Source organism: Ruditapes philippinarum, unplaced genomic scaffold (assembly GCF_026571515.1).
Source record: "Ruditapes philippinarum isolate M1 unplaced genomic scaffold, ASM2657151v2 ctg13070_1_1_1_1, whole genome shotgun sequence".
Lineage (NCBI taxonomy): Eukaryota > Metazoa > Mollusca > Bivalvia > Venerida > Veneridae > Ruditapes > Ruditapes philippinarum.
The window spans coordinates 12,055-24,865 of NW_026864508.1; the positions used below are offsets into that span (position 1 = coordinate 12,055).

Sequence of the window (12,811 nt, forward strand, 5' to 3'; positions counted from 1 at the left end):
GATAATGCAATCTTAAGAATTTAAATCAAAATTCATGTCTGTTTCTTTTTTTTCCGTTATATTTACATAGAAGTTCTATCATTTATGTTGAATGAAATTATGCTAGCAAAATGTAAATAAAGTATTCTTAGAACAAATGTAATAAAATTTAAATATATATGTGTACATTTATTTCCATCCGTATATTCAAATTCAAAACTTCATGACCAGTTACACGATTTATACAGGTTACGAAAAACATCAATTTAATTTGTGTCTGGAGCTCTTAGATACAATCACAGTCGGTTTAATTTTGATCCTTAAAATTATTGTAATCCCATCTAAAATGACAAACAGTACGCCTGTTAGACCAAACACTCACATGCTAATTACTGCTAGATTTATTTCGACTTTTCGTAAATTATAGGGACATAAATCACAGGTCTGGTAAACAAGGCGGGTGAGGCAGCTGAACCTCATTTCTTTTTTATAAGAAGTCCTAAACCAACCCGCGCATTGTCGTCAATAGGACACATTCATTGGAGTACATACGCTGGTCAACCTTTCCCTGCTTTTACTCATTTTAATGACCTCCTTGTTATTTTATCCAAAATTTACAAATTTAAAGTGTAGTAGATGAATAATGAACTTTAAGTAGCTTCGGAAACATTATCATTCTAAAATGAACATTTTACTCTTGAAAATGATAATTCAAAAGATAAACATCAACAAGATGGTAGCCGTGGCCAAGTGATTAGAGTGTCTGCTTGTCAACCCTGGGACAGGGTTCGAGCCCTACTTGGGTCACGGCCATGTTTCATCAATTTATACCAATACTAATTAGCTCCATGAAACAGATTTGAAAGTGATAAAATTAAGCCGCAATAACTTGTTCAGCAACCAGGCTAAATATACCTGTCTAAACTAAATATCAACTAACTTATTAACATTAAAAGTTTCATGGTATTGGAATTAAGTAACGTGTATTTCACAGTTTCAGCTAATTATGATCTATCAACCGAAACCGTCACGTGGCATGAGGCGAAGAGCAGGGAAAACTTTGCAACACCTGAAATACAAGTGGATAGTATATCTTTTAGTGTAAATATACCATCTAGCATTAGGCTAGATGAAACTAAGGAAGTATGGGTTGGATATTATAAGAAGGAAACAGCTTTCGCCTACATTGGTTAGTACTTAATATATTACTTTTGCCTTTCAAGTGTTTTTTTAGAATTGTACGAGTTGACTTTTTTCATATGCCTGCTTTTTGGATAAGTGAAAGTCTGGCATCTTGGAGATGATAAGCTTAACTTTTTAATGTTTTTGTCAGTAACTATAGAGTTTAATTTTATTTTTTTATTGTTTTTTTTAGCTCACCTGTCACAAAGTGACAGGGTGAGCTTTTGTGATCGCTTTTCGTCTGGCGTCCGTCCGTCCGTCCGTCGTCCGTAAACTTTTACTTTAAATGACATCTCCTCATAAACCACTTGGCCAATTTCATCCAAACTTCACAGGAATGTTCCTTTGGTGGTCACCTTTAAAAATTGTTCAAAGAATTTAATTCCATGCAGAACTCTGGTTGCCATGGCAACCGAAAGAAAAAACTTAAAATATATCTTCTTTTAAAAAAACCCAAAGAGCTAGAGCTTAGATATTTGGCATGAAACATCATCTAGTCAGTGTCTACCAAGTTTGTTCAAATAAAAGCCCTGGGGTCAAAATTGCCCCGCCCCCAGGGGGTCATTGATTTTCCCTATATGCATATAGTAAAACCTTAAAAAATCTTCTTTTAAAAAACCCAAAGAGCTAGAGCTTAGATATTAAGCATGAAACATCCTCTAATGGGTGTCTACCAAGTTTGTTCAAATAAAAGCCCTGGGGTCAAAATTGGCCCCGCCCCAGGGGGTCATTGATTTACCCTATATGCATATAGTAAAACCTTAAAAACCTTCTTTTAAAAAACCCAAAGAGCTAGAGCTTAGATATTTGGCATGAAACATCTTCTAGTCAGTGTCTACCAAGTTTGTTCAAATAAAAGCCCTGGGGTCAAAATTGGCCCCGCCCCCAGGGGGTCATTGATTTTCCCTATATGCATATAGTAAAACCTTAAAAAATCTTCTTTTAAAAAACCCAAAGAGCTAGAGCTTAGATATTAAGCATGAAACATCCTCTAATGGGTGTCTACCAAGTTTGTTCAAATAAAAGCCCTGGGGTCAAAATTGGCCCCGCCCCAGGGGGTCATTGATTTACCCTATATGCATATAGTAAAACCTTAAAAAATCTTCTTTTAAAAAACCCAAAGAGGTAGAGCTTAGATATTTGGCATGAAACATCTTCTAGTCAGTGTCTACCAAGTTTGTTCAAATAAAAGCCCTAGGGTCAAAATTGGCCCCGCCCCAGGGGGTCATTGATTTTCCCTATATGCATATAGTAAAACCTTAAAAAATCTTCTTTTAAAGAACCCAAAGAGCTAGAGCTAAGATATTAAGCATGAAACATCCTCTAATGGGTGTCTACCAAGTTTGTTCAAATAAATTCCCTGGGGTCAAATTTGGCCCCGTCCCAGGGGGTCATTCATTTACCCTATATGCATATAGTAAAAACTTAAAAAATCTTCTTTTAAAAAACTCAAAGAGCTAGAGCTTAGCTATTAAGCATGAAACCTCTTCTAGTGGGTGTCTAACAAGTGTGTTCAAATAAAAGCCCTGGGGTCAAAATTGGCCCCGCCCCAGGGGGTCATTGTTTTTCCTTTTATGTATATAGTTAAAACAAAAAAAAATCTTCTTTTAAAAAATCTTAAAAGCTAGAGCTAAGATATTTAGCATGAAACATCTTCTAATGGGTGTCTACCATTTTTGTTAAATTAAGGGCCCTGGGGTTAAAAAATTGACCCCGCCCCGGGATCTTTGATTTTCCTTTTATGTATAATTATAGTAAAAACTGAAAAAATGTTCTGTTAAAAAGCCCAAAGAGATAGAGTTTAGATATTAAGCATGAATTATCTTCTAGTGAGTGTTTACCAAGTTTGTTCAAATAAAAGCCATGGGGACAAAATTGGCGCCCACAGAGGGGGTGGGTCATTGTTTTTCACTATATGTGTTTAGTAAAAACTTAAAAATTTTCTTAGAGCTAGAGCTTAGATATTTATCATGAAACATCCTCTAATGGGTGTCTACCAAGTTTGTTCAAATAAAAGCCCCTGGGTTAAAATTAGCCCCGTCCCGGGGGCCTATATACAGGTGAGCGATTTCAGGGCCATCATGGCCCTCTTGTTTATTTTTTGCCAGACTTACTGGTGTTCAATTGGCCCCATTTTTTAATTTATGAGACCGCATTAAAACAGTTGCACACGTTACTTCATCGTAATAAGCAATTGTTTTAGATAGTCCTATTTTGCTCAAAATGTTTATGCAGCCCGTATTTGAGCACTTTTACCTGAACATTTACCAGCCATAATTTACATAAAGTTACTCGTGTAAAGTAATTCTTGATTTGCTTAGAATTCTTGATCGGTTAACTATACAAAATTTTTATCATGTGAAAGCTGGTGCTTTGAAGCATAGCATAGTTCAATCATGAACTAAATTGAAAATATACTTCATATTGCTGACATATTGACCCACCATCGTATATACCCTCTTATATACGATGCTGTTTCAATTAAAAAATATTCAATTATAATTTAATTAAACTTCTAGTTTTATTTCTCTCATTTATTTTAAAACAATATTTTCAAAATAGCATTTTATTTATCAATATATGTATAAAGGTGCGTCGCGCGTCTAAAATGTCTTTTAAAACTCTTGTCTTTTAGCAAAAACAATATCTGGTAACGGAGAGTTTCATGGAGGTTTTAAGATGTTGCAAGAATAATTATTGTAAAATCAGCACGCTGAAATGTAACATTGTTATATATTTAATAACGTACAATTTATACGTGACGTTAAATTTATAGAAAAGGAAAACGTCTGGCATCATTTAATAATTAAGGGGATTTTTATATTTTAGGAAGTTTTAATTTTTTCGTAATTACTATGAGGTTATTATAGGTTATTATACACTATATTTGCAGCTGTATACGAGTCCAAAATAATCAGTTTTGTTCATAACTATGTTTGAAAAATCTCTTTATTTCACACCACCATTTGTTGCCATTTTGAAAGAATTTTGTTACTTCAAATATAAAAGAATTTGATATAGATTTGATATAGATTTGTGACTCTACAAATGAAAACGAGGCGGCTAGATTTGGTGCGATATGGATTTTATATGATCATTTTTGACTCTAAAATGAAAACGAGGCTTAAATGATTGGATCAAAACATGATTTTTCTATTGGAACATCATGTTGTGCAAATGCTGAATGTACATTGGTTATATCTAAAAAGGTGTGAAATTCTTTACATTATCAACTTTTGATCAATCGTCATTGTCATAAAAATGTGTCATATGTTATATGTTTGAATATTAACAACAAAAGCTTCGTGTCAATACGTCAACAACGCCATTCCATGGCACACCCATACTCAAAGTAGACATCTTTTGGGTTGTACATGTTCATGCCCATGTGATGTGTGGGAAATAAAAATTGTACTAATTTAAGAATGAAATAAAATATGACATAATTTATATTTTATTATACTGTGACTTTTTCTTTAAGGCATTAAGTACGTTTGTTGTGGTCACTGAGTTATCTTTTTTATATGTATCATGTGCCCTCTCTTGTGATTGTTTGATGCCTTGCTGAGCTCCTTCTCGTTGGTCTTGTTATGCTGTTTTATGTTGCGTTCATTGAATCCAACCTTCCTTGTTGAACTCTGTTTTCATTTTTTTCAGTACATGATGATGACGTTTTAATATAACTGACTGTACGTATTTCAGGATGTGGCCGTATAAACATTGCAAAACACCAAACTTTGTTACCGATATCTCAAAATTCACCTGGTATGTGTTATTCAATGTGCAATAAATCTAAACATGATTATATTGGACTAAACAACGACAAGGTAAAGCAATATATCCTTTTTCCAAAGCATATTTTGTTTGTTTTTTCAATTATTATTATTATTATTATTATTATTATTATTATTATTATTATCATTGTTGTTGTTGTTGTTATTATTATTATTATAATTATTATTATTATTATTATTATTATTATTATTATTATTATTATTATTATTATTAAAACGCTTTTAAGGAAAATGCGATAACTAACTAAAGGTGCATAATGCTATATACGCTACAAAAATAACTGTTTAATTAAAAAAAATTATGTTTGATATCAGAAACATTCTATCTTACAATACTTCTGAGAATCGACCGTAAGATTATGGAACCAATATAATTTTGTTAACTATCAGTTAAATAATTATTAAATAATGCTTTGCTATAAAAATGAAAGATTGTAATAGGTAGAAAATGCAATTGAAAATGTTTGGATAGAAATATTTAATAAGGTGTATGACAGCTGGAAAAGGATGCCATGTACGCAATATTGTGATATTTTTCTGGTCCTTGTGGATCATTTGCCATTTAATATCACTGAAACCAGTGCTTGGGGCATAAGAGATTTCGCACTTTATCATTGTCTCTAATAAACAGAGTCAATGAAGCCGAGTCTGCAATTTTCACATAATCTTGTATTTTGTTGTTTTTGGTGCATCCGACAGATCATCTCTTATCCGATTTTTGAAGAGAGACATTATCTTTATTTATTAAAATAGTGTTTCTGTATGGATGAACGGCCAGACGAGAATCTAACTATGGCTTCTTGTAATATTGTGGTTAATAGAACTTGGATTGCTGGAGGTGAACATGAAGGTCATCAATATATGTCAATATACCAAAGGATGAAGACGGGTATGATAAACATTTGTTGTATGTGTTCCTTTTGCCTAGTTTATCTTTGGGTATCAAGTCCAATCATTAGTTTCTCTTTGTCCGTCATACCTCAAATAGTGTCAAAGATTTCCTCTCTATTTTACTACTCAGATTTTTGACACCTGAAAAATGTCAAAACAGTCATTTGGCGGCATTTATATTTTTAGTGGGAAATAAAATATTGTTTTGAAAATTGTTATATGTATTATAAACTGCTTTAAACTAAAATCTAACCTTAGTTTAATGAATATCATAAAACAACTTGTGATTCTCTAAAGTTATGTGTTTTTAGCTTTTTTAAGCATTTCGTTATAATGTTTTCATTTGTTTTAGATCTACACGTTAAAAGAGATCAGGGTGAAAAATGCTTAGGTTTCCAGAAAGATCCTATATATTGGTGGAGTAGGTGCGACAACCTCTATTTCCGTGCGTTATGTAAATATGGTAAGCCCGTCTGTTGTTTATTTCTAAAGATATTTTGTGTATTATAACCTTCCTTTTGTACTAATTGTCGTGGCATTAAAAAAGTTGTTTTTATATTGCAGAAATTGAAAATAATTCCGACATGCGAACCAACCAATTGAAGGTGAATGTGAAAATGTATGAGGCACCACTCTTGGTATAAATAAACTTCAGGCAAATAAAGTAAAAGAAAATGAGAAGGGGAATTTGCTCTTGAACAAACTAAATATAAAACAATCTAAGCAAATTATTAAAAGTACTCACTTTTGCTTATGATGAAAAAATATATTATTACCCATGAGGGCATTAAAAGTGATATTTTTTCAACAAAAGCTCTTTTTTTAAACTAGTCTAATAGCAGTTTTAACAGTGTTGAACACTTTTCACGACATTGGTCTTAAGATGAAAACTAATATATATTCTGTTATTTCAGATTCGAATGGAAACATTTTATTTAATGATTTTCATTCTTTGGAATGGACAGCTTATGTTCAAAGATGTTTTAATAATGGAAGTTATCCTATAACCTTTAACGACACCAGACGCTTAAATATTTCACAGGCTACTGGTCAGACATGGACAAATGTTATTCGTAGTGATGCAATCTACAAATATTATGGTGAGTTGAAAATTATTGCTTAGCTGATGATTTTATTTTAGATAATTCATATTGGCGAAATTAAAAGCTTTACTGAATTTTACAATACAGAAAAACTTAACGCCAGAATATGGTATTGAGAATTATTGCAATCTTCATTTTATTTGTAGAGACTTCAAATTCAATCAGTATTGCTGACGTCACAAGATTTGGGTATATATCAAGACGTGGAAACGTAACAGAACTTTCTTTTAAAATGGATGCTAACCAGAAACTGTATTTTCTTCAACAACGTAAGTTCTCTTTAGCTGATAAAACTCAATTTAAGTTTGAGCAAAGTTCAGTCGATCTGACGTCTGCAGTCCAACTTCAACAATCTCAGTTAGCAGTTGGCTTCAGTCAGTTTTGATTGAATCTTCATCAAGGTCACAAGGTTGAATAAAAAAGACCTCTTTTTATTTTCTAAACTTCATTATTTTCCTTTAATCAAATTGCATTTTGTCAGAATGTCTGGCACTATGATATTAGTAAGGTTATTGGCGCCTGTGGCCGAGTGCCGAAGGTCGTTGACTTCAAACCACTTGCCCCACTCTTTTACATTTGATGATGACGTATGCTTTAACAAAGAAACCATAGAAGTCGAGCTATTTTTGTCTGAAAGCGTATTATGCGTTTTTATTTTTTTTTTTGATTTTAATTATTTTGAACAACACTGCTTTAATTAATATCGATAGAAATATGTTGTTGATCACTCGTTTTGGAAAACCATTTTCTTCTTTCTCAACATATTGTAAACTTCAAATACAGTTCTTGGCACAAAATCAACAAGTCATAATGAATTGGTGTCATCCACTAGTCAAATACCACATAAATATACTAAGCGAAGCAGTGTCAAACCTAACAACGTTGCCATAAGTAATAAAGTCACATTGCAAGGTAAGTACACTACGATAAAACTAACCTTTTTATAATGTACATAATAAGGTTATTTAGTTTCGATATCAAATGGACTGCATTGATGTGTTTTGTTGCATTTTAAGTACAACCGTAATTAAGAAGTTTAATATTTTACATTAAAAAAACAAAACCGTTAACCTAAAATTAATCTATTGCAGAAATATTGATCAAGCCCTATGATATCACAACCTTACCGACAGGAAATTTAGAACATTCAACATTTCCGTCTAAAAGAACAACTGACTTTGTATCAAAGAATTGGACAACTCCATCATACCGTAAGTGCTATTTTGAAGACAGTTTGAATAGTTCTTTAACGGTCTATTTCTTGGTACACAAAAATTGTCATATTATTCAAGTACACAAGCATATGTGTCAATCAAAAAAAAATATTTCTAAAAAAAACTTTCAAAGGATATTTAGTTTCTCTCAACATTTAATTACATAAGGTATTTTTTTATTCAAACATGATTATAGCTTGAAATATAATTCTTATGCAAATTAGATCAATGTGGAGTAAACGTTCTTTTTCTAGGGGAACATACGCCGCTTTTCATGGAATGGCACTACTGTGTCAAATTGAAGGCCGTATGAATACGTTTGCGGATGTCTCTTAATTCAAAATTTCACCATTATCGTGTTTAAATGTTGAATTCTGCTGAAGCCGGTGCTATGGATTGGGTGGACTGTAACTTGCTCTTTCCAGTACCGTCCATGAACAGACTCAATCAAAACGAGCCTGCAACATTTTCATTTTGCCGTGTTGGGCTTTCTTTAAGGATTCTGTATTTCCCTTATTTATCATTATACAAATTTTCTATTAAAATAATATACCAATCTGTTTTGTATTATGTGATTGAAAGACTTACGTAATTTGTATCTTGACACAGGTTCTGACGTCACTATTCCTATAATCATGTCAGTAATAGCTGTTATGTTAGTGGCAGTTGTTGTTGTTGTGGTTTTAATGTTGCGAAGACGGTAAAATTATCTTAAATTCTTAATATTCGTTATTTGATTAAGTAAGACGTTTTAAAGAGAATGTCTGTTCTGCTTGCGTATTTGAGTGATTACTTTCTTAAATTGAGCAGAAATTCTATAGTGTGAATATGTTTTGATATAAAAAAAAACAAACAGTTTTTTGTTTAATATTTTACTTGACTGTCATAACAAACAAAGTTATTTTTCAGTGGGATGATTCCAAACATGTGCATCAGATGTTTTGCTTTAGACAAAAGAACACCTGACACTTTTCCTACTAAAAGTAACGTTCATGGTAAATTTCAAGAGTCAGCTGATGAACAAATTGCGGAACGTAATAACTATGTAAATGAAGACGCAAGACAAGATCTCGGCTCAGATAATAAAGGTCACACGGCACATACTTATTGCATCATCCAGCCTGCTGCAAGGGAGTCTCATGCATACGACAGTCTTGATTCGAAAATAAATAAATGATATTCAAAAATCAATGATATTGATTATTTAAGAATGTCAATTCATTTATTGAAACAGTCAGATTTTAAAATGTTTTGGTACAATATTTTGGTACAATATGTTTCTCGTTAAGGTTCTATGTATGTAACTATATAAAATGAACTGTTGTAACTATTGTATGCTAACAATAACGTTATCTTACATATCAATGCTTTCATCATGTATACTTTTCAAGAAGCATCGGAAAACATTTTCATTACTGTCAAAGCTTGCACACCTATTGACAGACTTTGTTTGTTTGCTTGTTAGTTTGATGACGAATAATTGCTTTTTTAAAACACCTTTACATTATAATATTATAATAATAGAAAAAGCACTTAACATTTTCATTTATTCAGTTGACGATGTTTATGATAAGAAATTCTGTTTTTACTTCATGAATTTTGAGAAGGAACTAAAAAATAATTGAATGGTTTAGTAAGCGTTTTAGATGTTGCACAAGTCTCTTTTCCCTGTTTAATATTCCTTCTTATAACCAGAGGTGGTCTTTCGGGATAATTGATTCAAACACTTTCAAGTATTTGAAATTGAGTACCGGTCAAACCGGTGCTATTTTAGAGGACATGATTGATCTTGCACTTTTTCATTATTCCTCAAGTATGTACTCAATCAACAAAGTCTGAAATATTCATGTAATTTGTTGTTATTAATTCATTTTACTATGTTGTTTCTAGGTGGATTATTCAGTTTCTTATATTTCCAAGACTATTTATAAACAGCAGAAGGAAATGATACCCAACTATTGCAATTAAGCATGTTCAAGTATATTCAGAAATTTATTTCTTTGCCATTTTTTAGATATCTGTATAATAGATAGAGAATTAACATGAATTTGCTGATATGTTGACAGTTACTGTATATTAATATTACAAAAGATCACATGTTTGATAAAAAGTTTGTGTCAATGCAATTTTTGTATAAGGAATATATTAAATTGTATCAGATATTTGATGTTGCTTTGCGGTACATTTTGCTTTCGAAAAAAATATGTATGATGCTTTCAATAACATTATAAATGTTTATTGATGTAATTTGTTATGTAAATTGTGCTTTTAACAAAGGAATGTCTGCAACTTCGTTTACAATTAGCGGTTTGTTAGAGTTTATATGATTATAAAAGACTTGTTCAATGTCATTATTTCAGTAAGCAGATTTTGATAAATTTGGCATTTTACTTAAACTTTAATGTGAATTTCTTCTTATACAAGCAGATATATATTTTAAAAAAAAGAAATAAAAAATTACTTTGGGAAGATCTGATACCCTGTGTTTGTCTTTTTACACGAAAATGCTTCATTTACAATTGTAAAAGTAGTTATTTGTATCGTTTATGTTTTAGATATAGCAAATGAAATGAATGATAGAAACGAAGTTTGATATTTGCTCAATTTATTTATGTAAGTGCTGAGTTTGTGTGCTAACAACACTGATAATGTGAAGTCACAAAAAATATAACTTTCCATTATCGTGCTTTTCAACAATACCATTAGGAATGCATCACACTAAAGTTACTTTATGACCACCTCCATGAAATTGCAGCCACAACTAAGATAAAGACATAAAACTGCAGGAAAAGTTCATTGTAAGTTTAGAAGATACAAAGACATCTTTTTTAAACATTTTGAAGACTGTCTGGTGAATACTTTTTTAAGTCAACAAAATCCACGTGATAAGTTTTGGGCAACGTTAACATTCAAAACGACGCTGAAGTTTAAAAATGAAAACAACTATTGGGTTAAATGATATTCTATACGAGTTCAGAAACTTAAAGAATAAATTTTGAAATGTGACATTGTAAAAGCATTTTGTCAACAGACGTTGTCTTTTATCTGTTATAAAAATGCATCAGTGAAATACAGACTGTGAGATTGACGTGATTCTTAATTGATGTCTTATATTAATATTTATCTCATGAAGACTTTATATCCCCTTTTATCACGTCCACAGCATACGTACCTAATGATACACTTTATTGAAAGCTTCTATCTTTGTAGTGTCATTAGTATTTCCTTTGTTCTTTGTACATAGCTAGTACTTGTTATCATGACTTGCAATGTTAGTATTGATGTAAGACACTCCTCCATGCTTTTCTACATCTGAGTGCAAATGTTCGTTTTTGTCATGAATGACATTATAATCAGTGTAGCTGGTTGATGGAAGTTCTACAACGCTGATTTGATCATAATGATCATAATGAGGACTTAGAGAGATATAATCATTTTGAACAGCTAGATGAATTTCCGGTGTGGTATAATCAGAAGAATCTGATTGAATTTTTCTGCAACATTTGGTTTGAATTTTGCCACTGAAAAGAAAAACAAACCATTTTTAAAGCATCAATAAGATTGAACAGTATTAATTTAAAAAGATAATTATGGTTGTTTTTATAACTATACTTAAGTTCGTTGACTTCAAACCATTTTCCCGTCACCTCTGTGGATTCAAATCTCGACGGGGACTTTGTTTTATTACATGTAAGGAAGTTATCCAGGTAGCTAACAGAACGTCGGTGGTTCTACACAGGTGTCCGTTTGTGCCTAAGAAACGGGAGGGTACCCGGGATCTTCCTCCACCAGTAAATCTGCCATATGACCAATATTGTGTTGGTGCAATTTGAAAACAACAAAAAATGAAAATATAAAATTCGATGATATTAAATACAACGCGAACAGTTTTTGATTATTCGGATTTAAATCTTTTTTTATTTTCAAGCATAATTGTACACACAGTACGAAATTAAAATGATATCTGTGTTTTAAATTTAAAGGAGTGGCAGAACATAACAATTATTGAAATACGACACAGAGAAGAAAACAACAAACTAAAACTTTTTATCCGCATTTAATGAAATTAACTTTAGTTTTCATGATAAATTTCGTTAAATAATATCAGCTAACGTTTGAGATTTATGAGTAAAGGAAATAAAACAATACCGTTTCTTCAATATTATAATAACTACAACCATCGCAACAACAGTGGTGACAGAGGCAGAAATTCCTATAGGAACAATGATAGAAGTGCCTGAAAATACAATATTCATTTTCTCAATTTACTAAGCATATCAATATATTCAATTAAGACTAACATGAGGTCAAATCTTGGATCAAATATGTTTCTTATGTTTGTTTGCTTAAACTAAAACTTTAGTGTATATGTTTTAAAAGGGATTTAATAAACCATTGGCGAACTATTCTATAAAAAATGCTGTTTTTTTGTTTTCTGAGAGAGCTGATTTTACCTCGTTGCTAGTTCGTCTTTGTACTGAAGTAAAATTAAATTTGAAATTATTCAGTTTTAACCTGTATGCTAAAAATGATCACACAAAAACTTATTTTATATTCTGGAAACCGACAGACATCTTCATGTAATTCATACAGTTTTAAATGTAAAAGAAAATGACATCACTAAACACCTTTAAACTTTCTTTCAACA

At 31.6% G+C, this 12,811-nt stretch overlaps 1 protein-coding gene across 1 annotated transcript; it reads left to right on the top strand.

Moving 5' to 3' along the window:
- Positions 1-866: 866 nt before the first annotated feature.
- Positions 867-9,340, top strand: LOC132725826 (uncharacterized). Its single transcript, XM_060711013.1, has 10 exons — positions 867-1,168; positions 4,864-4,988; positions 5,709-5,844; positions 6,199-6,309; positions 6,761-6,946; positions 7,096-7,218; positions 7,733-7,861; positions 8,041-8,160; positions 8,773-8,863; positions 9,073-9,340. Exons 1-10 carry the CDS (start codon positions 940-942, stop codon positions 9,338-9,340), a joined length of 1,518 nt encoding a protein of 505 aa, XP_060566996.1. The 5' UTR covers positions 867-939.
- The last annotated feature ends 3,471 nt before the right edge of the window (positions 9,341-12,811 follow it).